This window comes from Tachysurus fulvidraco, chromosome 12, assembly GCF_022655615.1.
Source record: "Tachysurus fulvidraco isolate hzauxx_2018 chromosome 12, HZAU_PFXX_2.0, whole genome shotgun sequence".
Taxonomy (NCBI): domain Eukaryota; kingdom Metazoa; phylum Chordata; class Actinopteri; order Siluriformes; family Bagridae; genus Tachysurus; species Tachysurus fulvidraco.
Genome location: NC_062529.1, coordinates 14,404,085 through 14,429,879, shown reverse-complemented (window position 1 = coordinate 14,429,879; position 25,795 = coordinate 14,404,085). Strand labels below are relative to the sequence as shown.

Genomic DNA, 25,795 nt, shown 5'->3' with positions numbered 1-25,795 from the left:
ATAACAGTTTCATAATACATTTCTGGAATTCTCAATGTGTTGACTACCTCAAGTATAATAATCAATTATCAATCGATAATAATTATTATTTCAGGCTAGTTGCTAACAGCTAAGACAAATGTTAGCAGTATAATGAGTGATAACGAGGAGCTTCGTGACTTGAATGTTGCACAGCCCTAATAAACGGAATTAGTCTGAAATTAATTCATTAGTCTGAGATTAATTAATAATTACGATTTATCGAGTATTTATCAGGCTCTCATAACTATGTTACAAATGTTCAGATTTAACTACGATTTAACTACATTAAAAGATAAAAAAAAAAAAAAAACAGCTAACTTTTGCCTGAGGTTTATGTTACGTAATGTAATTTTGAGTTAACTTTAAGTTTGTTGACGTTTTCACTTTGGTTCAAGGTTGCCTACATTACCCACAATGCCATTCTTTTCCCTCTGATACAGGCAGTTCTACTGCGTACTATAGCCGCATTGCATTGTGGTACTTTGAGGCCAATCATTGTCGTTACACAACTAAAGTACACAGGAAAACCAGGGGAAATTAAAAAGTGCTTTCTGAAAAACGGACATCAACCTGCGAACCACATTAATAAGAAAACATAACGCTTAGCGGCCCAAGCTACACCCATCCCTCCCAACCGTTTCTAAACCGGAAGCGGCAAAGTAGTCGGAAGAAACCTTCGCTTCCAGGCGTGGGGAAGTGGAGTAAGTCTGTTTAAATACTATACAACACTGAATACGATTTAACTAATACACATTAGAGCGATTTACACTATGTAGGATTCAGGTTTTGTGAAGTCAGTGTAGTGGGATCCTGCACAATGTGCTGTTTTCAGCCGTGACGCATCTGGCGCTATTTGGCGCGCATAGTTTTTGCATAGTCTTTGTTTATTTAGCCGTTTATGTGTATTCAACTGAATCACAAGGAGTAATATCTTGTGTTGAGCCAAGCAAGAAAACAATGTTTAACGGGTTGTTATAATAAATACAGAGCTTGCCAGCTGGTTCGTTTTGGCAGTAAAATGTTCAGCTCATGTCTATTTAGTATAGAGGATATTATAGAGTTCAGATAAAAGTCAAACCAAAGCTCCTCCATATATACAGTGTATTCAGAAAGCATTCAGATCCCCTCACTTGTTTGTTTGGTCACGTTGCAGCCTGATACTATGTTTTCCTTGTTAATATATACACACTCAAAACCCCATAATGACAAAGTGAAACCAAAATTCTAGAAATGTTTGTAAATGCATTAAAAATGCAAAAACTGAAATCTCACATCTGCAGGAGTATTTAAGCCTTTTACTCAGTATTTTGTGTCTTTAGCAGCAGTTACAGCCTCAAGTATTTTTGGGCATGACAGAAATTTAAACAACTGGATTGCGGGATTTTCTGCCATTCCTTTTTTGCAAATCCTCTCAAGTGTAGATAGGTTGGATAGGGACCGTTGAAGGACAGCCATTTTCTGGTCTCATTAGGTATGTTCACTAGTGTTCAAGTCAGGGATCTGGCTGGGCCACTCTAGGACATTCACAGAGTTGTCTCTAAGCCACTCTGGTGTTGTCTTAGCTTTGTGCTTAGGGTTGTAGTCATGTTGGAAGGTGAACCTTCAGGCTAGTCTGAGGCCCTGAGCACTGTGGAACAGGTTTTTAAGGATATCTTTGTACATTGCTCCATTCAGCGTTTTCTCAACTCTGACCAGTCTCCCAGGACCTGCTGCTGAAAAACGCCTCCACAGCATGATTCTGCCACCACCACGCTTCACTGTTGGGATGGTATTGGGCAGGTGATGAGCATTGCCTGGTTTCCTCTAGCCATTATGTTTAGAATTGAGGCCAAATAGTTCAATCTTGGTTTGATCAGACCAGAGTACTCTGTTACTTGTACTCTGAGAGTCCTTCAGGTGCTTTTTTGCAAACTCCAAGAAGGCTTTCATGTGTTTTGGACTGAGGAGAGTCTTTTGTCTAGCCACTCTGCCCTGAAGCCCAGATTGGTGGAGGGCTGCAGTGATGATTGTCCTTCTGGAACTTTGTTCCATCTCCACACAGGATTTTTGGAGCTCAGTGACCATCGGGTTCTTAGTCACCTTACTAATGACCTTCTCCAACAGTTGCTCAGTTTGGCCAGATGACTAGCTCGTTCTGGTTGTGCCAGAGTTCATCCAATTGAGAATAGTGGAGGCCATTGTGCTCTTTTTGCAACAATCTTGCTCTAAGCTCTGCAGGCAGTTACCTTAACCTCATGGCTTGGTTTTTGGTCTGATATGTATTGTCAGATGTGAGGTGTGTGCCTTTATAAATCGTGTCCAATCAATTGAATTTACCACAGATGGAATCCAATCAAGGTGTAGAAACAATCCAGCAACAAAGTAGCAAGAAAGATTGGAGGCATCTGAGCTAAATTTTAAGCGTGATTGCCAAGGGTCTGAATACTTATGTACATGTGTTCAGTTTTTTCTTTTTCACACATTTGCAAACATTTCTAAAATTCTGTTTTCATTATGGGGTAGATTAATGTTAAAAAAAATAATTTTTATGATTTTATTGATCAGAGTGCATAACATAACAAACATAAAATTGAAAATAGTGAAGGGGGTCTGAATACTTGCACTGTAGACTCAACACTCACACAGACTTTTCTAATTTTCAGCCTATTTATATGATGAATAAAAGAAAGACCAACGTTCAGCATGCTGAAAGGCCTGCAAAAGCCCGCAGGATAGAGGGCACGGCAAACGGGCTTGAGGATGAGGACATGGACGAGGAAGCAGGCTTTTATCCGGAGCATCATTTCACTACCTCGGTCTGTCAGGCGATTCGTTTATTTCACAGATTGACAGAATTATACTTTTCACTGTACTGTAATGGTCTTTACATTTTTGTTTGTTTGTTTTGTTTCAGAGTGCTGGAGATATTGGTGTTATTGAGAGCATCACGTTGAAGAATTTCATGAGTCATCACTTGCTTGGCCCTTTTCAGTTTGGACCGAATGTTAATTTTATTGTTGGAAATAATGGAAGTAAGGATGATCAAAACTATTTATTACACTTTTATGTTATATCAAGTTGAGTTGAAAATTAAATAGCATGCTCATATCCATTTTTTGCTTATGAAGGTTTGGAGTGCAGTTTAGGGGCACACAATAAGTGCTCCCAATTTTTTATAGTTGATCATTTACATTTTTACATTTACAGCATTTAGCAGACACCCTTATCCAGATTGACTTACTTTTTTTTTTTTATTTCAATTTATACAACTGAGTGTTAAGGGCCTTGCTCAGGGGCCCAGAAGTGGCAGGTTGGTGAACCTGGGATTTGAACCTATGACCTTTTGATCAGTATTCCAACACCTTAACCACTGACCTTCTACATACAACATCCCGCTACCACATGAGGTGATCAAACCCCTTCTTAGACACACTAAATGGTCAAAGGTACCTAGAAATTGACCATTCTTTGTGGTTCTTCCCACCCTAAAAGCTGCCCGACTTGTTTTCAACCTGCCAAAGTTTTCGCATACCACCCCGCTGCTGCGATCCCTCCACTGGCTTCAGGTCGCTGCACGCATCAGATTCAAAACACTGATGCTGGCCTAGAAAGCCAAAAATGGACCAGCTCCCTCTTACCTAAAAGCCCTCATCACTCCTCGCACTGCACCCCGCAACCTCCGATCTACTAGCACTGCTCACCTGGTTCCACCATCTTTCAGGGTAAGAGGCAAGTATACTACAGTACAAGACTCTTCTCTGTTCTGGCACCAAGTTGGTGGAATGAACTTCCCCTAGAGGTCCGGAGAGCTGAGTCACTGGCTATTTTCAAGCGACGGTTGAAGACCTACTTATTCAGGAAACACTTCAACTAGCACTTCTTTCCCTATCTTTTGCATTTTAAAAAAACAAAACACTTTGAGACTTTTTCATTGTAACTTTGAACAAATGTTTTAAACTCATGGTATCTTAAGTATGTAACCTAGTGAGCCAGCATTAATGTATTCAATGCTAGAGATTTAAGCACTTATGTACGTCACTCTGGATAAGGGCGTCTGCTAAATGCTGTAATTGTAAACATGCTGCAAATTTGGAAGCACACAGTTGTATAGAATCTCTTTGTATGCTTTGTAATATTTCACTTCACTGGAATGAAAGAGGCTAGCCAAGTCATATTCCAGAATGACAATGGCTCATTGCAGTAATCAAGGTCAGTGAAGACATAGTTTGCCAAGGTTGTGTGGAAGCATTTAATTGACCAACAACAGGATTTTCAGAAAGCTCATCTAGTTGTGATAGACAGGCATCCACACTCCATACTAGTGTATTTTCATGTGTTTTGGGAAAAAAAATTAAAATAACTATAATTAAATAGCTGATAATTGTATTTGATATTTGTTATTGTCAATGTTAGGTGGGAAGAGCGCTATTCTCACTGCGCTCATTGTTGGCTTGGGTGGCAAAGCCACTACAACCAACAGAGGAGCCTCTTTGAAAAGTTTTGTGAAATATGGAGAAAGGTGAGATTCTTTTAAAAAATATGTATATGTATATATTCACACAGAACAAATGGTCTTATGCTTTTATATTATTTCATAACCAGCTCTGCAGAAGTTACAGTAAAATTGAAAAACAGAGGAAGCGATGCTTATAAAGGTGATGTCTATGGGGATTACATCTCTGTCGAGCAAAGGATCACCAGTGATGGTTGCAGGACAAGCAAGATTAAGAACAAATCTGGTAAAAAAAAAAAATAATAATGATAATAATAAATAATTAATTGTTCTTTTGCTGACCTTTATGCTCTTTTGCTCTAACAAAAACCATAAACTCACTGTTTCTCTTTCTTCAGGGCATATTGTCTCCACTAAGAAGGAAGAGTTAACAGCAATACTGGACCATTTCAACATACAGGTAGTAAATGATTTTTGCAAATAATTTTCTTTTTTATATACATATATATACCCACACACACAGGTGGAATAATAAATGAAGAATAAATAAAATTATATATATTATATAATTTATTTATTTTATTTTTATTAGTATTATTGTTCGTTTATTATTCCACCTGTGCTTTGTCTATGTTCCAAATTGTCATTTTTACTTATTTCAGGTTGACAACCCAGTCTCAATCTTAAATCAGGAAATGAGTAAACAATTCATTCATTCAAAAAGCGAAGCAGATAAGTACAAGGTAATAAAAGATCTCTAATTTGTTTAGAGTAAATAATTGAAACAAAGTTAAAAGAACAAAGCGATATGTTTAAACTTACAGTTTACTGGTGTACTTTGCGATTAGGCTTATTTACATCTCCAACCTCTTGGAGTTATCAAAGTTATTGTCTCTTTTTTTTTTCATGAAGTTTTTCATGAAGGCCACTCTACTAGAGCAGATGAAGCGAGACTACTTTCACATCAAGCAGACCAAAGCTCTGACACGGGATCAAGTAGAAAGGCAGGAGGAGGTAAATTAGTGTTACTGTGCTTCCTAAGGCAATTTATACTATAGTATTATGACTTGGTTAAAAGCTGTTGTTTTGTGCATTTTTAGTGTCTGCGAGATCTCAGACAGTTGTTTCTACAAAAGAAAGAAAAGTATGAAAGTTTAGCAACACTTGAGAAAGTGAGGCAATCTCTGGAAGAGCTACAGAAGATGATGGCGTGGGCAATGGTACAGTTTATCTCTGGGTTGCTTAGTAATAATGTATAATACAACAATAAATATTAGACATTATGTATTCTTTATTTGCCCAGGTGGGAGAAAAGGAGAGAGAAGTGCAACAGCTGAAGGATCAAATTGATAAAGTACAGAATGATGAACGTAACGAACAGAAGCTGCAGCTCTGTCGGGTATGTGATGCACAGCCGTCCCAATTGCACTCCAGAATTGAACACTGCCTATTGTTATGGGATTTATTTAAATAGGAAGAATTAAATTCATACTTGAATTAAGAGTATTTTATTATCCATGTCATATGTGAAGCTAATACATGAGGTTTTTTCTATGCTCTGAAAGGTCTATGCTTCCTCTTCTAGAGTAAAGTTAGTGCTACTGAAAAGAAATTGCAGGATATCCAACAGAAGCTTGGAAAAATAAAAGAGGAGGATGAATGTTTGGTGGAGGAATGTCGAAAACTGAAAGAAGAGGCAAAGCTCAAAAGTAAAGACCAGAAGAACCAGGAAGTAAGATTGATCTCCTGATTTTATTTCTTGAAACATTCATATTTTCTATTTTAACATACTTTCAGTGATGTCACATTGTTTAACCATGTTTTTAGGTGGTTTACTTTCGTGCTGAGAACAAATTAAAACAATTAGAAAAAGAGCAATGCCTTCTTCGTGAGAGAATTAATAAAATAAATAATAGGTGAGTGCAATTGGGTAAGGACAATAAAAAGTTGTTTTTTAAGAGCTTATGTGGTTTGTGTAATTTAATGATTTATATTTTTATTGTGTTGCCCATTGACTGTTTATTATCTTCTTTATCTTCTAAAGCTTCTTTGAGTATCTTGACAACACCCACATTGTCTCTCACGTTTTTTGTCAGTTCTGTATTAATGAGCATTTTCCATTGTTTTGTCAGTAATGGGAGAAGGAATCATGAAGCAGAGCAGACACAGCAGATGAAGAAAATATCTGCTATGAAGAAGCAGCTGGAAAAACTTGAGACAGAGTCTACAACCCTTAATCAAGAAATTAAGGACAAACAGCAGGCCCTTTTCAAAGGAAGGGAAGAATATGACAAGCTAAGGTAAAACTGGCCCTATAAAACCTTTAGGTAATATCCATTAGTTTGGTATGTCAACTGGCATGAAAAATATTTTCAGGTAATTATCCATAATGATGTCTTTTATTGTTTGCATTTAGCATGATGATTAGTAAGTGTGGCATGTAATGACCTGTACAATGTAATTTTTTAGAAAGAAAGAAAAAATACTTACCTTACTTTCTTGTTATAGCATGGAAGAAAAAAACATCCAGGTCTCTCTGGAGTCCAAACTGAAGAGAAAGAACCAACTGACAGCCAGCAGATCCAACAGACTAAGACGATTTGGTGATCGAATGCCAGAACTAATGGAATCGATAGACAAAGCATATGCTCAAGGACGCTTTATTAAGAAACCTGTGGGGCCAATAGGTGAAAAGTTTATTTATAACAGGTCACAGGTCTGACAGTTGCCTAGCAAAGGGGTTTTCTTTCTTATGGTTTATCTTCATTCATAGTCTAATGAAATTCATGATTATTCTCAGGTACAGAGCCAGATATTTTTATGTGCTATTGCATAAATTCTAGAGACCTACTTATTCAGGAAACACTTCAACTAGCACTTCTTTCCCTATCTTTTGCATTAAAAAAAACACGTTGACACTTTTTCATTGTAACTTTGAACAAATGTTTTAAACTCATGGTATCTTAAGTATGTAACCTAGTGAGCCAGCATTAATGTATTCAATGCTAGAGATTTAAGCACTTATGTACGTCGCTCTGGATAAGGGCGTCTGCTAAATGCTGTAATTGTAAACATGCTGCAAATTTGGAAGCACACAGAATTTTTTGCCAAATTATAGAATCTCTGTATGCTTTGTAATATTTCACTTCACTGGAATGAAAGAGGTTAGCCAAGTCATATTCCAGAATGACAATGGCTCATTGCAGTAATCAAGGTCAGTGAAGACATAGTTTGCCAAGGTTGTGTGGAAGCATTTAATTGACCAACAACAGGATTTTCAGAAAGCTCATCTGGTTGTGATAGACAGGCATCCACACTCCATGAACCATTAACTATTGTATATAATTATTTTGTTGATGATGGTAGTCATGTCAGTTTCACTGGAATGGCTGTAAGGAGATTTAAGTTGTCAAGGGTCTGTACAGATATCATGGGATGGTCTTAGCTTTCTTTAGCTTTGATTTGATGGCCCTTATGTTTCATAGATGAAGTATATTTAAACTTGCATTTTGTGTATTGAAACAAGAATATTCAAACAATGACTGACTCAGTCTGTCCATTCATAAGTTTATAGTGTATTTGTTTTTGAAGATGTCCCATTTATAAACAAAATGGAAAATGCTGAAATAATTCTTGCTTTTTTTTCCCACCAGGTGCATGCATCAGACTTCAGGATCCAAGTCTAGCTGTGGCTGTGGAAAGCTGCTTAAGGAGTTTCATGAAAACGTTTTGCTGTGACAATTACAAGGATGAAAGGGTCTTACAGGAGCTGATGTCTCCGCATTTTCCTAAAAGCAGCCGACCCCAGATTGTGGTGTGTTCTTTCTCAGACCAAGTCTACAACGTTCAACACCGGTTAGTATTTCACTTTAAAGTTTACATTTAGATTACCATCAGTAACGTAGAACAAACCTGAAATGAAATGTGGATTTAAAAAAAAAAGTCATAGTAAACTAAAAGGACAATAGTAGACATTTTACTCTGGAAATATTTCAACTACTTTTCAGTATATGTGTTGGCATACAGGGATAATCGATACTATATTGTCTAATACAAGTGCATAGGTCGAAATATGTTCTCAAATTTCCTCTTGTACAATTCCAGGATTAGATTTCAAAGTGCAATGCAGAATAAACATTTTTGTAGACAAATATAGAACCATTAGTGGGTAGTAGTTACAGGACCTTGGTTTTCAGCTGATAATGATTGCAACACAAATAAATTTGCTCACATGCTGTCTGAAAATGAAGTCTTGAACCGGTATCTTTATGCTTCTTGTTTTTGATGGTATTAGAGCTGTACGTCATCCCGAGTTTCCATCAGTTTTGGACTCTCTCATCATTGAAAATCCTGTAATCGTTAATTGTTTAATAGACATGCGGAGCATCGAGTGTATTCTTATAATCAAAGTAAGTAGACTAATACTTGGGGCCTTACATTTGATCTAACAGATATATAGTTAGATATCATATAATCATTAAATATTTATATTTTTGTTTTAGTTTCCAGAGAATAATATAACTTGTCTGGTTTAAAAATGGTATTTTTATAAACTGTGAAATGTAGGAGAATGCTGTTGCCAGAAGAGTCATGCAAATGCAGAGGCCCCCTGTAAATTGTCGTGAGGCCTTCACTGCTGATGGTGATCAGGTTTTTACCAATCGCTATTATACCCCTGAACAAGAAGTTATGGTTAAATACCTCGGTGGGGATCCAGAGGCAGAAATTCGGCAAGTAAAGTTCTTCTACTTATAAGATGATATGCTGGTCTATTTTCAAGAATTACTTATTTTTAGTTACTTATGCTAAACTACTTGTGAACTTGTAACTACCTGTTTGTGACTTTGTGGTAAAATGTGTTATTTGTTATATTTTTCCTGTGCATAATTCATATATCATTCCTGTGCCTGATATAAAAATGATATAAAAAGGATTTTAAAATACAAGCTATGATTTTCAAATTCAATAACAATATGCAATACATGTTTGTGTTTTGTATTTTTCGTGCATTATAATTAAGTTATTATCTATTTTTAAATATGTGCAGTCTGGTGCAGTCAGAGGTGGAAAATCATCAAGCACAGCTCAACAGATTTCAACTTCATTTAAACTCGGTGAGGCAGGACATTCATTCCATGGAAGAAAAGCTGCGCAGTGCAAAAATAGCATGCAAAAAAAATCAGGTACAACAATCGTGTTCCTTCAGCTCCACTCTCCGATTGTACTTATACTAGTGAGAACTGTGAATACGTTGATATGTGTAATGTTCTAGAAGCCTGTTGCCAAGTAATGAATAATATATATATATATATATATATATATATTATATTATATTATATTATATATATAATATATATATTATATTATATATATAATATATATATAAATATTCTACAATATTCTAGTACAAATATTCAACCTTACAAACTCCTTAATAAATGTTGCACAGCTTTATTCAGGTTTTACCATTCTCTGATTCAACAATTCACTAACACATTTCATTGAATCGAATTTCTTCAGGGTTTCTTCTTGTACAGCTGTTGTATGGAAATTTCAGTGTATTAGCTTTTTTCTATGCATTTGTCTTCATGCACAGGAAAGTATCAATAGAGTTAAAGCATCAATAATCGAGCTAGAGAATGTTGAGGAGACACAGGCTGAGGACGTCAGTTCACTGGTATGTATTCTGTATGCGACGATGATTTGCCTAAGCCATTTATCAACTCACTGACATTTTTTTTTATGTTTTCTGATGTCTAATTTCTAAAGGAAGAAGAAGGTCAAGAAAATGAGCAGAAGATTGAGCTAGAGAGAAAAAATGTAAAAGAAGCAAAACGTGAACTGGACAAGCATAATAAGGCAATCACAGACATTGATCGGAAATACATGGATGTGAAAAACAAGAGAGAGCAGCTCTCAGATGAAAGTGATCAAATGAAGGTTAGTTGGAATAACTGAGGTCTGGCAAAATATTCAAGTCAGCTCATGACATTCAGCTGGAAATGGCTTGTTTTGTAATCAGGAGGAGCAAGGGAAAGCTGAGGCCGAACGCAATAAACTGGAACAGACCTTCAAGATCCTGGAAGGGAAGGTCAAGACACATCAGGACAATATAAAGGTCATGAGAGAAAACCTCACTTGCAAAGAAAAGGAAAAACAGGTACCAATAAGTAATCATATGTTGTGTATTTTTATCTAATCATGTGTTTTGAGAAACTTTTTTGTTTGTCCCTGTGGAGAAAATCTTAAAGGCTTTATATAGAACTGTGACAGATTTTTTCTTTTAGCGTGTGTTCCAAATTGACCCCCTTTAAAAAATGTAACTTGCTGTCTATCCTAAACAGCAATGAAAAAGACAAGTGTGTCATGTATTTCTGTTCTCTGAGCAAGCAGCACTGCATACATATAGTATATCCATGCTGTTGTATATTTATGTCACCATTAGACTTTTTGTTTTGGTTCATGTCACTGGTACTCTCCCTCACTCATGATTACGTTCACCTGTTTTCACTTTGCTCCTTTATTTAGTCTTTGAATATATGTTTTTGTGTTGACTTTATCTAGGCATGTTCTGTGTTGTCAGTTGTTACTGAGAAGTTCCTTGAGAGTTGTTGACTTTCTCATTGTTAAATTTTATTCTGGAGTTTTTTTTTCTTCAGTTGTGATCTTTGCCTTGTTCTCTTTGTGTATGTTGCTGATTGGCTGACCATTGACTGTTTTTCAACATAATTTTTGCCTTTTTTTTTTTTTTTTTTTAATTTATTTAGGTGGTACCTAAATATATTTCCTAGTGTGTTAATCATCGTGGTGGATGTGGTATTTGTGAATAATTGAGGATAACTGTCCTGGTTATTGACAGTGTGTATTATTAATAGAAATCCAGTGTTAACTTCTGGTCTTCTATGTTTTCTTTCATGCAGAAACTGAATAATTTTCTTTATAATCGTTATTTGTTGAGACTGAGTGTGTTTTATTTGACACTCTTGACACCTCAAGGATAAATTATGGAGAATGAAATGTTTGAATATATGCTATAATACTAAGATTTTACAGAGTTGTAATAGTTAAAAAAAAACTGTCAGTTTTGTCTGGAATTGCCAACGACAAAGGATATCTGTTGCTGTAAGATAACAGTAACACGTTTTCTTTGTGGCTAACACAGACTACTTGTCAAAGACAAATGTACTTCAGTATGTCACTTTTCTCTCTTTTTCATTAGGACATTGAAGCACAAGCCAAAGAAATCTGCCCTGTTTCTCAACGTCCAGATCGAAGTGCCAAGAGCATCGACACAGAGATCACACGTCTGCGCCTGAAGATCAGCTCACAAGAGAGCACCCATGGCAATCAGGAACAAGTGATCAGGTATACACACTTCTATACTACTTTTACCATTTGATGATTTTTTTAAATATTTTTTATGTATTGATAAAAACAACTGATATCTGGCCTTCTTTACTCACAAGGGAGTATGCTGAGGCCCATAGTAATTATAAAAACAAATCCAGTCAGCTGAGAGATCTGAAGAAGTTTATTGATCGTCTGGACAACATCATGACTGACAGGCAGGCTCGATACAAAACCCTGAGAAGGTAGTGTGAGCTTTGCTGTGTGATTGCTAGAGATTCTATCATAAAACAAACAAAAACAATATCAGCATTTCAAATCCTAAAAGGTGTTTGTAATGTCATGTATAAATTTGTCTAGTTCAATAACTCTCAAAATATAAAATGTCTCTGATTTGCTGTTCTGACAGATCCCTCTCAGTGAGATGCAAGTTATACTTCAACAATTTCCTCATCAAACTGAACTGCTGCGGGTCCATGATGTTTGATCACAACAATGAAACTCTTTCCATTTCAGTATGTTCTTTCTTTCTTTTTTTTTTTTTTTTTGTAAGATGTAAAACTTAGTAACCCTGATAATTCCAACCAGGTTACTTCAGTTCCTTAGGACATATATACATTAAACATGTAGATAAACAAAGCTACTCCATATATGTATAATTAAGTTGGAATGTATATACGGTAGGGGGCACGGTGGCTTAGTGGTTAGCATGTTTGCCTCACACCTCCAGGGTTGGGGGTTCGATTCCTGCCTCCGCCTTGTGTGTGTGGAGATTGCATGTTCTCCCCGAGCCTCGGGGGTTTTCTTCGGGTACTCCGGTTTCCTCCCCCAGTCCAAAGAAATGCATGATAGAGTGTGTGATTGCGTGAGTGAATGAGATTGTGTGTGCCCTGCGATGGGTTGGCACTCCATCCAGGGTGTATCCTGCCTTGATGCCCGGTGACGCCTGAGATAGGCACAGGCACCCCGTGACCCGAGAAGTTCGGATAAGCGGTAGAAGATGAATGAATGAATGTATATACTGTATTAGTTGGAATATGCATTATCCTAAAAATAGGTCCTATATGCGACCATTTTATTGTTTTTTAATGTTTGATTTGTGTCTGCTAAAGGTGAAGCCACCAGGTCAGGAGAATGACAAAATTAATGACATGCGCTCTCTGTCTGGAGGCGAGCGCTCCTTTTCCACAGTTTGCTTTATTCTTTCCTTGTGGGAGATCACAGAATCCCCATTTAGATGCCTGGATGAGTTTGATGTGTACATGGTAAGAGAGATTGTATTGTTTATTGTACTTTAAAGTGACCTGCGTGTATTTTCATGCTTTGTTTATTGCTATTGTTTATTGCTTAATGTATTTATACGATTAATCTGTCGATTTATGGTTCAAGCACAAAATGTCTTTTTCCCCAATGGAGCAGTCACAAAAAGTGCTTGGATCTTAAACATTGCTGCTTATATCTTCATTTTGTTTGTTAGTTTATTATTTCTTTGCCTATGCAGGACATGCACAACCGACGGATCTCACTGGACCTGCTTCTTGAGCTCTCTGAGCGTCAGCATCTCCGACAGTTCATCTTCATCACTCCTTTATCCACCAGGTAAAGAACTAATGGTACCTCAATGTTGTCTTTTAATGGTACAATTCATGAAACTAAAATATACTGTTTTCTTATAGCCATCTGCCTAAGAGTAATCATATTAAAATCCACCAATTGCAAGATCCAGACAGAGAAACAGAGACATCAGATGGGTGAGGGGACATGTCACAGAAACCAAGAAGGGAGTGAATTCTTACTTTGTTGAGAATATATATATATATATATATATATATTTTAAATGTTTATCCATTTAGTTTTATTTGGGTTTTAATATGCATTTACTGTTTTATAGAAAAGTTGTATTTGAAACTGCTTTAATAAAAGTCATTTTTTTTAAATGCTGAAAAATTGCTGAAGTAGCAATATTACAGTTATAAATGGGCCAATTAATTCAATGTTAGTATCCCATTTTTTTGCAGTTGTACTGTGTACTTTTTTGTTTGTTTGTTTTATTTATAAATACAAAACTTAATCACACACTATATAGTGAAAACAGCCCATAGACAGTTTATTGATTGGAATCACACAATGTTGTCAGCGCAACCATTACATAGTGTGTTTAAGACATGCCACAAATAAAACACAAACAACATACTTCACAATAAAATTTAAATCTGATCATTCATTTTTCATGTTAGGTACAGATATTTACATGGAAAAGATATACACTGGAATTTTGGGATTTACAAACACATTATTATTGTTATTTTCTACAAGGAGGTTCGGAGATAAAACTGCGTAGCATCCTGAGCCTTATAGAACATGCATTTACTTGATGCTTTCTTTTTTGTGGAAAGCAAGAAAACAGCAACACCATATTTTCCAGTTGTGCAAACAAAAAGCAGGAAAGATATTTATCATTACTGATATCTGTTGGATAATACATTCCAAATGTTTTGGGGTTCTTACAGTTGATGTTGTAGGGGAACTTTTTTAGTGTGAGATGAGACTATTCAATATTTATGGCATGCACCATATCAAATGCCTCAGCCCATAACCTTATTTACAGATAAAGCACATTTTTCTAAGCAAGATACCTTGCAGTTGTCACTTATTCTGTGTATGTGAGGAACTATAAGTTTGTTTTAGGTGGTAAAATTAAGTTGTGGCTCAGCTCACTTGCAAAATTCATAATTCTCCTTCATAAGATGCCTTATTTTTTTACTGTATAAACAATATTACTTGAAATGTCAACAGTGTAGAAATATTTTACAAAAAAAAAGCAGTTTAATAAAAACATCATTTCGAGTGAATTTCTGTACTAAGAACATTTGTTGTTGATTGCTTCTTGATTATGGGGAGGACAAGCTTTAATACAGTTCTCCATAGAACAAAGTTACATGGGACAACTGACTTGTCAAAATTAATCACTCACTCACATTCATTCACGCACACATTGACATGATTAATGTGTAAATAAAAGGCAATGTATGTAATGTGGTTGAGCAGTTATCATTTATAATGCAGTTTTAAATATCTGTTTAAGACACAGAGTTGTCGCTTTAATGGATACATTGAAAGAGTACCTAGTACACTGCCAAAATGGTGTCTGCTAAAAATGATAAATACACAGTTTCCAGTTTATTAGGAACTACACAGGTGTAGCTGTGAAAAAGTCAACTCTGTGAATATCACTTTCAGCATCACTTTACACATAAAAGCTAAATTGGTCCAAGACAAGATGCACAATATATCGTTGCCCTTACAGATAGCTTATACAAATACACACTGTAGGTGTTTTGGGAGAAACATGCATCCGAGGAAAGATATCTAATGGGCTGATGAATCACACATGGAAATCTCGCACATCTTTAATATTATTAATGTTGTCATTTATAAGGCCTCCTTATATTTTTTGTCAAGGTTGCCCAAAGAAGAGATAAAGATTAAACTTTACACTTAGTACATGCATGCAAATAACTTACATTTATTATCAGGTACAAGCACATTTGGGAGGCTAATTTAACCCCTCTACCCTCCTTTGATTTTTAAGATCATACTGTTTTGATAGAACTTGAAACATTTAGTGTGACATTTTGTTTTTACTGCCTGAACCACTGTAGTAAATACAGTAGCTATTGTGGTAAATATGATCTGTAAGCAGTGTAGCTAGAAATGTGATGCCTACTGTGGAGCACTTCACTGACTAACAATGGAAGAATGAAAATGGCTCATTTATTTTGCACACCGTACATTGTTGCAAATTTGAAATTAAATTAAGATTTATATTAAGAACTCTTAGCATTTGACATTCTCATGCATACTAGATTTTCAACCACAAGAAGCAGGTTCATCTGAATAGTCCAAATATACTTCATCGTAATCTTGTGGAAATTGGCTGAACACGAATAAAACATTACAACATACTCAGTCCAGAGTGTGCTGACTCGCAAACCCTCACTTTTGCATGTCACACTGCAAAAGCAGTACAATAGATGGGTCACTCTTTGCTGCTTCCTTGAACTCATCGAGAGTGATTTGGTCATCGTTGTTCTTATCCATCTTGCTAAAGATTCTATCCACCCTCTGCTCTGGTGTCAGGCCGTCCTCATTCATCTTCATCATGATCACAGTGCCAACCATTTTGTAAATAGCCTTTAAAGAAAGGGAACACACAATATATATTTATTCCCTTCATGGCCAGCCAAAATGTAACCTTTTCATTTGCTCTTAATTTTTTGTTGCAAAGCTGCTAAGTAATCCTCACTCTCACAAATGATTGTATAATTATTGTATGGAAAAACAGGCAGCGGGTTTTGATCTAAGTCATGCCTGAACCAGAAGCAGCTTTCATTTCAGTTTATTGTGGAACCTCTGAGACTTTGTGAACAGTCTTCTCTGTTTAATTTAAATCAAATGAGATTCTCACTCGTTGTCCTTGAAGACATCTATTTCTAATTAATGTATAATATCTATGTGCCTTTACTGGTGACCAGAAGGAATGCAGAGTAAGAATAGCTATGTACAATTTAACTGCCTGTTTCACTGTGCATTTCAAAATAAATGACAGAACCTTGAATCTTTTGAACAAAACAGTGAGTTTCAATGCATTTTGTTGTATCTGCTGCTAAACACATTTGTGCCATTAGTAAACAGGTATTATGATGCATTGTTATGACTGGACACTTCTATAATTCATTTTCTCTTCATTTTCAGAAATATCAGAAAATATTCTGATATTGGAACATATTGATGGTTGTTGAAAAACAAAATGGGAAACACTAAAATTCTCTCTTGGGCAAAGCATCTGCTAACTGAATAAACATAACTGAAGCCTCACATTTATGGCTTACAAGCTCAGTTGTATAGGACATCATCATAGATCCTTTTGTGACACTTCTACATCTTATTTTTTATCTATTGTCTTTTGTCTATTATCATTTTCAAGACACGTTCACTGCGAATAAAAATGCACCCTTCTGATAAGAATTAGGTATGAAACTGTTCAAGAACACATGAACCTAAATCGGTTCAAATGATCATGACTTCTAACTTGTTTATCCATGATGTTGATGTTGGAAAATCCTATATAGAAAAGAATATAAAAGAAACAAGTCAGTGTCATATTCCACCAAGCCACAGGTTCACTAGCATGGTTTGGAAGATTATCCTCTATTATTATAATGTAGCCTGGAGATCAAAGATTAAACAAAATGGTTTAAAATCTTTTGCAGCTCTTCTGAATCAGGGCATATTATGTCATTACAGATAACATTGCCTACTAAATGCTGTAAAATTAAATCCAAAAATTAATAGAATATACGCATACCTCTATAATTTCCAGCATCTCCACTCGAGTGATTTTGCCATCTCCATCTAGGTCATACATGTTGAAGGCCCAGTTAAGCTTCTGCTCAAAGCTTCCTCGTGATGTGATGGACAGGGCACAAATGAACTCTCTGAAGTCAATAGTACCATCAGAATTTTTATCAAAGGTTCTGAAGGCATGCTGTGCAAACTTTGATGCATCACCATAAGGGAAGAACTGCAAGAAACAAGCTCAGTTATCTTCAATATAAAATTTACTAAGTTGCATTTCCTGCAAAAACCTCCTGAAATGCCATGATATGATCCACTGCATTTTCAGTATCTATTGGAAAGCATTGATGATCAGAATGTATGTAGAATTTTGAAAAGTAGAGTACTGCGGTGTTAAATACAAAATATTCCAGATACACCCACAGTGAGGTATGCACATATTGTTTTCATGATGTGCATCAAGTGCAGTATCTAGATGGTTTACTGGAAATTTTAATAAACAGATTCATTTTCTGTAAAAGCAAACTTCAAAGTGCCAAAATAGCAATGCAGGAGTAATCCATTCAGAAGCATTTCTCTTGTCTCACTTGCATTATTGTAGTAAATAAAAAGCAAAACATGAAAACTGTTAAATTTGTACCCCAGGTGAGTGTAATGAAGTGTTTAATTCAGGTAAATTATACATTGTGGAATACATTATGATGCTGTTTTAGTTTCACAGCTGAACCACGGTTGGTTTCTTGGTGAGTGAAGCGTGTAACTCTCTCATTATGTTGGCCAATGTTGTGGCAATTGATAGACAAGTGAATTATGTAAGATATATGTCAATTTAATAAAAGACCATTCAGACTTACTCACCTTAACATACAATTGCTGAAATTCATCCAGGTTTAGTTTACCACTGGGACAATCTTTTAGGAAGCCCTTATACCACTGCTTGAGCTCATGTTCATTAAATTCTGTGTTCTTCACCAGGTCTTCCATCACCTCAGGGGTTAGCTTACTGTTCTGTTTCCCCATGATCTTTGTAAGAAAAAGCAATATGTTTACATACAGTCATATCTGATCATGAACTATAATTAACAGTCATGTGGGAAATTGTATCCTATTTGATCCTCCACAGTCACTAATCGAAAACTCTCCAAACAGGTCATTTCTAGAGGGGAAGTTTTCTGGGACCTAATAAAAGTGTACATTATAATCAGGGCTATGAAGGATTCTCATATCCATACTGGGTGCTTTCAGGATTCCTTTAATAGTTTAAAATGGAAAAAGTATGTACTCTTAAATCATTTATTCATCATTTATGAATTTCTTTTAAAAACACACGGCAGTGATGTGGCAGTGGCAAATTAGTGGTATGCAACCAAAGTGCAGTTGAACTCTGATTGGCTTCTGAACTGTTATACTGAACTGGACCTATTGACCAGATGTATATTACATAATTAATCAGTAACATATAAGATTATACTCAATTTATGTTTCAGTTAAAACATTAATTACACATTATGTTACACCAGCATATTAAAAATGTACAGACTGACAGCCACATGGTTAAATGGTGGCTCGGTGGTTCTCGGTTACTGACTGGATGGTTGATTTTTTTTTTTTTTTTTTGCTCTGTCCTTTTTTCCTTTAATGGCAGTATGCTCTTGAGCTGGCATGGACTGCACATGTTTGTGCGAAACCATTTTAGGCTTGCTTCAATTATTATTATTATTATTATTATTATTATTATTATTATTATTATTATTATTATTTAAAGCAGTTAACCTGCTCAATATGCCAATAGGGACGTGCAGAACCTTAAAGAGGTGCAGAACCTTTGAATATTATGTATTCAATATATTGAACATTTGGAAAGAGACAGTCTATTGTGTGTGTGTGTGTGTGTGTGTGTGTGTGTGTGTGTGTGTGTGTGTGTGTGTGTGTGTGTGTGTGTGTGTGTGTGTGTGTGTGTGTGTGCGTGTGCGTGTATTTTATATTATTGCTTGCTATTTGCTGGGAGAGGGAATATATAAATAAACATCCAAGATATTGAGCTTTTTCATTTTCTTATAAACAGTTCAAACTAATATGCTACATTCCACTCTACAATATTTCTTGATACACATAGAGAGACACAGTGTACTCAGTAACACGGTGACATGGGCTGGTAGAAGGGGCCTGTCTTCAGCCTCCTCACCATTTCATTTGGCTCGTATAGTGTTTTCTGCCTAACCTGCACGCAATATTATGTAACAAGTGGAGCGCTGTAGCATTGCGCACGCACATTAATATCAGGAAAAGCGTTAGTGGTTAAAATATCTAATTGCAGATCAAACAGAAATGGTTGTAATAATCATGCTGTACCGGTAACTAAACCTCAGGACGTTATGTAAGACCACTGAGGGCTCCTTCAAGCTCCAGTCGCTCGGTGAATGACCTTGAGAATGGAAACCATTAGGAGGCACAGCAATATATTCAGTCCAACACCACACACTGCACACACTGCACACACACACACACACACACACACACACACACACACACACACACACACACACACACACACACACACACACACAAACAAACACACAGGCGCGCGCGCACAGACTAGGCTAATTAACGCTATATGCTCAAAAAAGAGTGAGCATTAGTGGTTTTAAAATACGCACACACTTCTGTAAAACATATTCTGTCTTTAAGGCGGAACAGTTTATTGTCTATATTTACTCCAAAGTCTTGTGTACAGATTACGCAAATCTCGTGTATGAGAACACGTCAATCCCTGTGCATGTCAGAAATTAACATCATATACCATGTCTTCCATTTTGAAGTGTTGAAATTGGTTAGAGTTTTGACTGATCCCGAAAAATACGCAGTCACGTTTGTCTGTGCATGCCACTGCGCTGGACGAGCATCACGAATTATTAGGATGCTGCTAGGTTTTTTTTAGACTGTCATTCTAAGCTCCGCTTGGGTTTAACGAAAAATGAGCAGAAATACGCAATTTGCAAGGTACATATGCAGAGCAACTAGTAACCACCGAGGCTGTATGTAAGCTTGTATGTGATATCGGCACTTCTTCAGCCTTAAGTCATTTCAAAAGCACAATCACATAATAATCACGTATGCGGTGTGCGGAAAACAGGCCACGCACCGCAGTCACAACCTACATGTGAAAATTCTCACTCATTCACACACCCAGCCACTCATTCATTCATTTACTGCGTCTTAACACTGGGTATAGGCTGAATCTCGGCTATGTGATGCTTTCGCCAGAATAAAAAACACACATACCACTGCAATCAGATCAATTTTCCTGCATATCTTATATAGAGACAAGCGCGTCTTACCTTCCAGTAAACTGGGATTGGGCTTAGTGGAAGTGAGTAGGCTACTGGTGCCAAACGATTCGCCCGGGACCTTTAAGATTTTGTCTGAGCACCTAGTCAGACTCCTCAGATTCCGCTTCGTTTAGTACACCTTTTCCCCAGTGAGTGTGGATGTAATTTCGAAGCGACAGATCCGTCTTCTCCAAACACACACACTAACGCACACACTGCGCTGGGCTACGCGACGCCACGCACGCGCCACGCACCGAGCATCACGAAATGAGCGGACACTGCGCTGCGCCAGCGAGCCTCGGCGTGTTTTCCGCGTTTGCGCAAACTCTCTCTCTTCTCTCAGGACTCCATGCAAACAGCACATTAACCGTTATGTGGCCATGCTGTCAGTGTTTAGGTATGAGCCAGGAGATACTCATTTAAACAGGAGACAGATGGTGTTTCGTGGTACAGCGTTTGCATGGGACTATAATCTCTGGCATCAAAACAGTACTACTGACAGTCTATTTGAATAATTAATAACTGTTGAAAGGAAGGATGTACGCACAATTATATCTTTGCCTACAATAGTGACGTCAATTCGCATGTTAGTGTGTGGGGTTTTATGATATCAGAATACTTCAGTTTGTTGATTTGAAATAGGCTAGATAATGATTCACTGAAGAATCCTGCATGTTTATATTGGGATTTAGAAAATAAATAAATACACTATAATATACATACAATGTAGTCATTTTATATGCACAAATACAATCACCGTTCACTTTAATAGGAACATTGTACACCTGCCTATTTATGTAGATCTCAATCAGGTCAAGAGCTTTGTTAATGTTTACATTAAACATCAGAACGTCGAAAAATTGTCTCTGTGACTTTAACTTTTGCATGGTTGTTGGTGCCAGATGTTGGCTGGTTTATGTATTTCAGAAACAGCTGATCTCATGGGATTTTAAAACACAACAGTCTTTGGAGTTTACAGAGAATGGTGCTAATAACAAAAGCGTCCTGTGGTTGGAGAGTCTGCAGGCTCAAAGATCTTGTTGATGAGAGAGATCAGAGGAGAAAGACCAGTCTGGTTTGAGCTGACAGGAAGTCTACAGTAACTCAATTTAGCACTCTTTACAACTGTGTTAAGCAGAAAAGCATCTCAGAACATGGGCGTAAATCCCGGGGGGACGGAGGGGACATGTCCCCCACCATCCGAGGATTGTCCCCCCAAAAAAGTTATTTGAAAAATATCGCACTCTCTATTGTGAAAAATATATGTATGTATACCTAAATAATTGTGTAAGTAGAACCCCCCCCCCCCCCCCCGCAAAAATGCATTTAGAAACAGTTGACGTCCCCCTCCCCTTCCTCACAGTGGTTTGACCCACTGCCTGCTTTCCCAGTTCATCTCTCCTAGTAGGGGGGACAATAAATATAAAATTTCTCATGAGCAATTTTTGAAGGGGGACACAAATAATAGTCAAATTGTACTTATAAAGATATGTCCATTTGCATTTATCATTATTATTGTAGCATGGAGACTGCGTCATTATGGTTATTTTCAAAGTTTTTCTCCACGGCTTTGGCGTGTTAGTTGCAGTGCACTATGCAACAAGCTATTGTAAAGAAGCTAACGTTAGCATTTTTGCCGCAACTAATTTATGAATGAATCTGCATCAACTACATTAAAGAGAATCGCTTTATTTAAAGTGGATAAAATCCCCTACTTAATAGAGTTTAACATTAATTAAGCCGCAGCCACACACCTAACTCGTGTGTGCAGAGTAGGAGTTAAATGAAATTTACGCCCATGTCTCAGAATGCACAACATCAAGCCTTGAGGTGGGTGTCCTAGAAGAGCAGAAGATCACATCAGGTTAGACTCCTGTCAACCAAGAACAATAATCTGAGGCTATCATAGGGAAAGGTTCACCAAAACACAAGATCTGAAGCCTTGAAAAAGACCAGGAGACATTTTTTTCCTAATGTTTTTATGTCCAGTTTCAGTTAGCCTGTGCCCACTCTCATATTCTTGTTTTTCACTCACAGGACTAGAACAAGATGTGGTCTTCTGCTGTTGTATTATATTGTAAATATTCAGCACAATGCACATGGTTTTCTGAGAAACATGAAATATGTCTGAGGCCGTAGGAAGTAAAACTAGGTGATGTTGAACATTGCCAAGTGAGTCTGGAAATGTACTGTGTCCTGTGTTATGAGTACTTTGTTAATATGAGTAATGATTTCAAATTCCAAATTTGCTGCTTTGAGCAAGGCAAGACCTTCAACTACTACTAATGGCAATATGACGTAATATTAAGTAAGTCACTCTTGATAAATGCAGTTGCCAAATGTCAAAGATGTTTTGAGCTGTCATTGTATGTAGATGTAGTAGTGTATTTAAAAATGTTGTGTATTTTAGTAATTATGTTGCCAAGTAAGGGGCACGGTGGCTTAGTGGTTAGCACGTTTGCCTCACACCTCCAGGGTTGGGGGTTCAATTCCTGCCTCCACCTTGTGTGTGTGGAGTTTGCATGTTCTCCCTGTGGCTCCAGGTACTCCGGTTTCCTCCCCCGGTCCAAAGACATGCATGGTATGTTGATTGGCATCTCTGGAAAAATTGTCCGTAGTGTGTGATTGCGTGAGTGAATGAGAGTGTGTGTGTGTGTGTGCCCTACGATGGTTTGGCACTCCGTCCAGGGTGTATCCTGCCTTGATGTCTGATGACGCCTGAGATAGGCACAGGCTCCCCGTGACCCGAGAAGTTCGGATAAGTGGTAGAAAATGAATGAATGAATGTTGCCAAGTACTGGACTCTATATATCTGGCACCATCATTCCAAATTGTATTTCCTCTGTTGGTGTTTTAATGATGATTTTGGAGAGTACTGTCAAATATATTTGTCTAAAATCTCACATGTTTTCAATTGCTTTAAGATCAGGTAACTGTGAAGTCCATACGAAATGATATACATAATTTTCATACACATCAAAGCCATACAGTGAGCCCACTGAGTGTGTGGTCACACCAGTCCCATCAGGAATTAAATGTTTCATTACAGGACAAAGTTGATTACTCATAATTACCTTGTGCTGATTTGCAGTGACAATATCACATAGGATCAGAAGTGGGTCTGAATTATACCAGCTAAAGGAAATATTCTGATTTGGATTAAACTTTTGATCCAGATCACAATTGCAACAGCTTCTCATCATATCAATCATGCCAAGTGAGGTAAAAGCAAAAAGGAATTTACTGAGTTAAAGTAAAATGTAATTAAGGAACCTATAACAAATTGTAAATATTATTATGAATACCCTTGATTAAACATAATACTTTGCAGACTGAACGTAAAAAAAACAATAAAAGCTGTTTTATAACCATTAGACAGAGAAAGCAATAGAGCAGTGACCTGCTCACTAAAAGTGCTGGGAAATTGCTGAATAACTCGTGGCATGAGAAATACCCACGGGAGGACATTGATTGATAGAATGAATTAATAAGGCGGAATCACACTGTAGCCATAATGGGGATGGCTAAACCACATTAGCCGCTGGTAACTGGTGACTTAAATGTTTGCAGAGAGACAGAAAGAACCACTCTGTATTCAAAATCAAGAAAAGTACTGACTGCAAACAAATTGCTTATTATTTTCTTTCTGGAATTGGCAGTTGATTTTGATGCCAAAGTTAAGTAAAATGTTAAATAAAACAATATTAATACAATTGCTAAAGTGTGTGCTTGCTTCAAATTTTAATCACTGAATGGTTAATATGATACAGCAACTTGACCAACAATTTGACTGTTCTTAATTTAATTAGCTGTCTTACCCCAAATGAATCTGTGTATTTCATTCATTTATTGATATTAACAAATTTCAAGATAAATTAAAGAAGGTCAGTTTATAAGTTGCATCATTAAATATCACTTAAGCATAATGCATTGGCCTACACTGCATATTATACTGTATACATACAGTAGCTATGTAAGTCATAACTTTAGATATACATCTGACTATGTGCATATAGTCAAAGTGCTAACTGGTGAATAATTTTTCAAAAGAGATACCAAAAGCATACTTTGATAGCAAATGTGGCATAAATGAATTTTCTTATATGGACGTAACATTCAAGTGTATTTATTTTCAGGCCCTTAGTGTGTAAAAACTCTGAAAAATCATTTTAAAATTTAAAGAGTAATAATGCAGTAAAGAAACCACACAAATACTCAGAAAGAACTTAGAAACAACAAACAACTATGTTCACCAGTCGTTCTTCCTTAAAAAAACGAGACAGCATGCTTTTTAATTTTTTTTAAAAACATCTGAAAACATTTTATCTAGGCAATAATCAATCAAGCATACTTAAAAAGTGGACATGTAGAACATTTCACACAGGAATAGAAGACAGGATGTAAACTTACATTGTACATTTCCATCATGCAAAATAACAATATTACATCACACTTCTTTTTTTATTAAGCCCTAGCAGTCCATGTTCAGTGCTTTACCCAAATCTCCTAGATAATATTTTATTCTTTCTCTTACATGTGCATTTCCTCCTGCTTTTCTCCATACTGTTGTTGGGATACTTGAGTTACCCTACTGCATAGCACACAGACTGCAGACATCTCATTAGATTAATGTATTCAGCAGTTGGGTGGGGGCAGCTCCTTTGCCATGGCTACACAGACACAGATGAATTACCGTTTTACTCAGAGATTTCAGCATGATTCTGCATTAAACAGCCACCACCCCAGACTCCTGTGAAAGTCCAGTTATTAAGGAAGATAGAAGAGTTAAGGTCTACAATTGTTCAATGCAGATACATAAACGCCTAATGGCTAGTGGTGTCAAAAAAAAAAACAGAACAGCATGAATCCTCTTACCCCAGATGGAATAATAAACACACTGTGTAATTCATATCCTTATAACAAATGTGGCTTCTCTGTGATGCTGAATCTCAAGTAACACATACGTATGCCACAACACTGCAAATGTGTAATAACTCTCTCTCTCTCTCTCTCTCTCTCTCTCTCTCTCTCTCTCTCTCTCTCTGTGTGTGTGTGTGTGTGTGTGTGTGTGTGTGTGTGTGTGTGTGTGTGTGTGTGTGCGTGCGTGTGTGTGTGTGCGTGCGTGTGTGTGTGTGTTGTTGGCTGGACAGTACTTCACAGTGCATTTAGGCATCACTGTTGTCATGGCAACAGACTCACGGTTCGTCTTTTCATCATGTACTCACTGCGTTTTATCTTTTACCATTGTAAATAGGGTAATCCTGCTTATCAACATTTACTCTGTATCTGTTTGTGTGTGTGTGTGTGT

At 36.8% G+C, this 25,795-nt stretch overlaps 2 protein-coding genes across 3 annotated transcripts; one reads left to right on the top strand and one right to left on the bottom strand.

Annotated features, from left to right (window-relative positions):
* The first annotated feature begins 527 nt into the window (after window positions 1-527).
* Window positions 528-14,652, top strand: smc6 (structural maintenance of chromosomes 6). The gene is made up of 27 exons (XM_027172306.2): window positions 528-722; window positions 2,664-2,816; window positions 2,915-3,032; window positions 4,414-4,519; window positions 4,603-4,739; window positions 4,852-4,913; window positions 5,116-5,196; window positions 5,366-5,467; window positions 5,554-5,673; window positions 5,757-5,852; window positions 6,039-6,185; window positions 6,281-6,369; window positions 6,586-6,753; window positions 6,962-7,140; window positions 8,107-8,308; window positions 8,748-8,862; window positions 9,020-9,183; window positions 9,501-9,636; window positions 10,050-10,130; window positions 10,223-10,393; window positions 10,476-10,613; window positions 11,673-11,818; window positions 11,920-12,045; window positions 12,210-12,315; window positions 12,913-13,065; window positions 13,302-13,399; window positions 13,477-14,652. The coding sequence occupies exons 2-27, from the start codon at window positions 2,673-2,675 to the stop codon at window positions 13,553-13,555; spliced, it is 3,264 nt and encodes a 1,087-aa protein (XP_027028107.2). The 5' UTR covers window positions 528-722; window positions 2,664-2,672; the 3' UTR covers window positions 13,556-14,652.
* vsnl1b (visinin-like 1b) lies at window positions 13,884-20,955 on the bottom strand. Of its 2 annotated transcripts, XM_027172310.2 has the most exons (5): window positions 20,497-20,955; window positions 19,511-19,583; window positions 18,017-18,181; window positions 17,169-17,384; window positions 13,884-15,994 (listed from the first exon to the last, which is right to left on the bottom strand). In XM_027172310.2, exons 3-5 carry the CDS (start codon window positions 18,176-18,178, stop codon window positions 15,797-15,799), a joined length of 576 nt encoding a protein of 191 aa, XP_027028111.1. In that variant the 5' UTR covers window positions 18,179-18,181; window positions 19,511-19,583; window positions 20,497-20,955; the 3' UTR covers window positions 13,884-15,796. The 2 variants fall into 2 exon arrangements, with proteins under 2 accessions (XP_027028111.1, XP_027028110.1); XM_027172309.2 differs by lacking the exon at window positions 19,511-19,583 and having other exon boundaries at window positions 20,497-20,948.
* Window positions 20,956-25,795: the final 4,840 nt, after the last annotated feature.

Excerpts from the sequence above, each read along its gene's own strand:
- vsnl1b (XM_027172310.2), bottom strand. The coding sequence starts at position 18,178 with ATGGGGAAACAGAACAGTAAGCTAACCCCTGAGGTGATGGAAGACCTG. Across the intron at positions 17,385-18,016 it reads TTCAGCAATTGTATGTTAAG|TTCTTCCCTTATGGTGATGC; the intron begins GTGAGTAAGTCT and ends TGTTTCTTGCAG. Across the intron at positions 15,995-17,168 it reads AGATGCTGGAAATTATAGAG|GCTATTTACAAAATGGTTGG; the intron begins GTATGCGTATAT and ends CTTTCTTTAAAG.
- smc6 (XM_027172306.2), top strand. The coding sequence starts at position 2,673 with ATGATGAATAAAAGAAAGACCAACGTTCAGCATGCTGAAAGGCCTGCA. Across the intron at positions 6,370-6,585 it reads ATTAATAAAATAAATAATAG|TAATGGGAGAAGGAATCATG; the intron begins GTGAGTGCAATT and ends TTGTTTTGTCAG. Across the intron at positions 10,394-10,475 it reads ATGAAAGTGATCAAATGAAG|GAGGAGCAAGGGAAAGCTGA; the intron begins GTTAGTTGGAAT and ends TTTTGTAATCAG.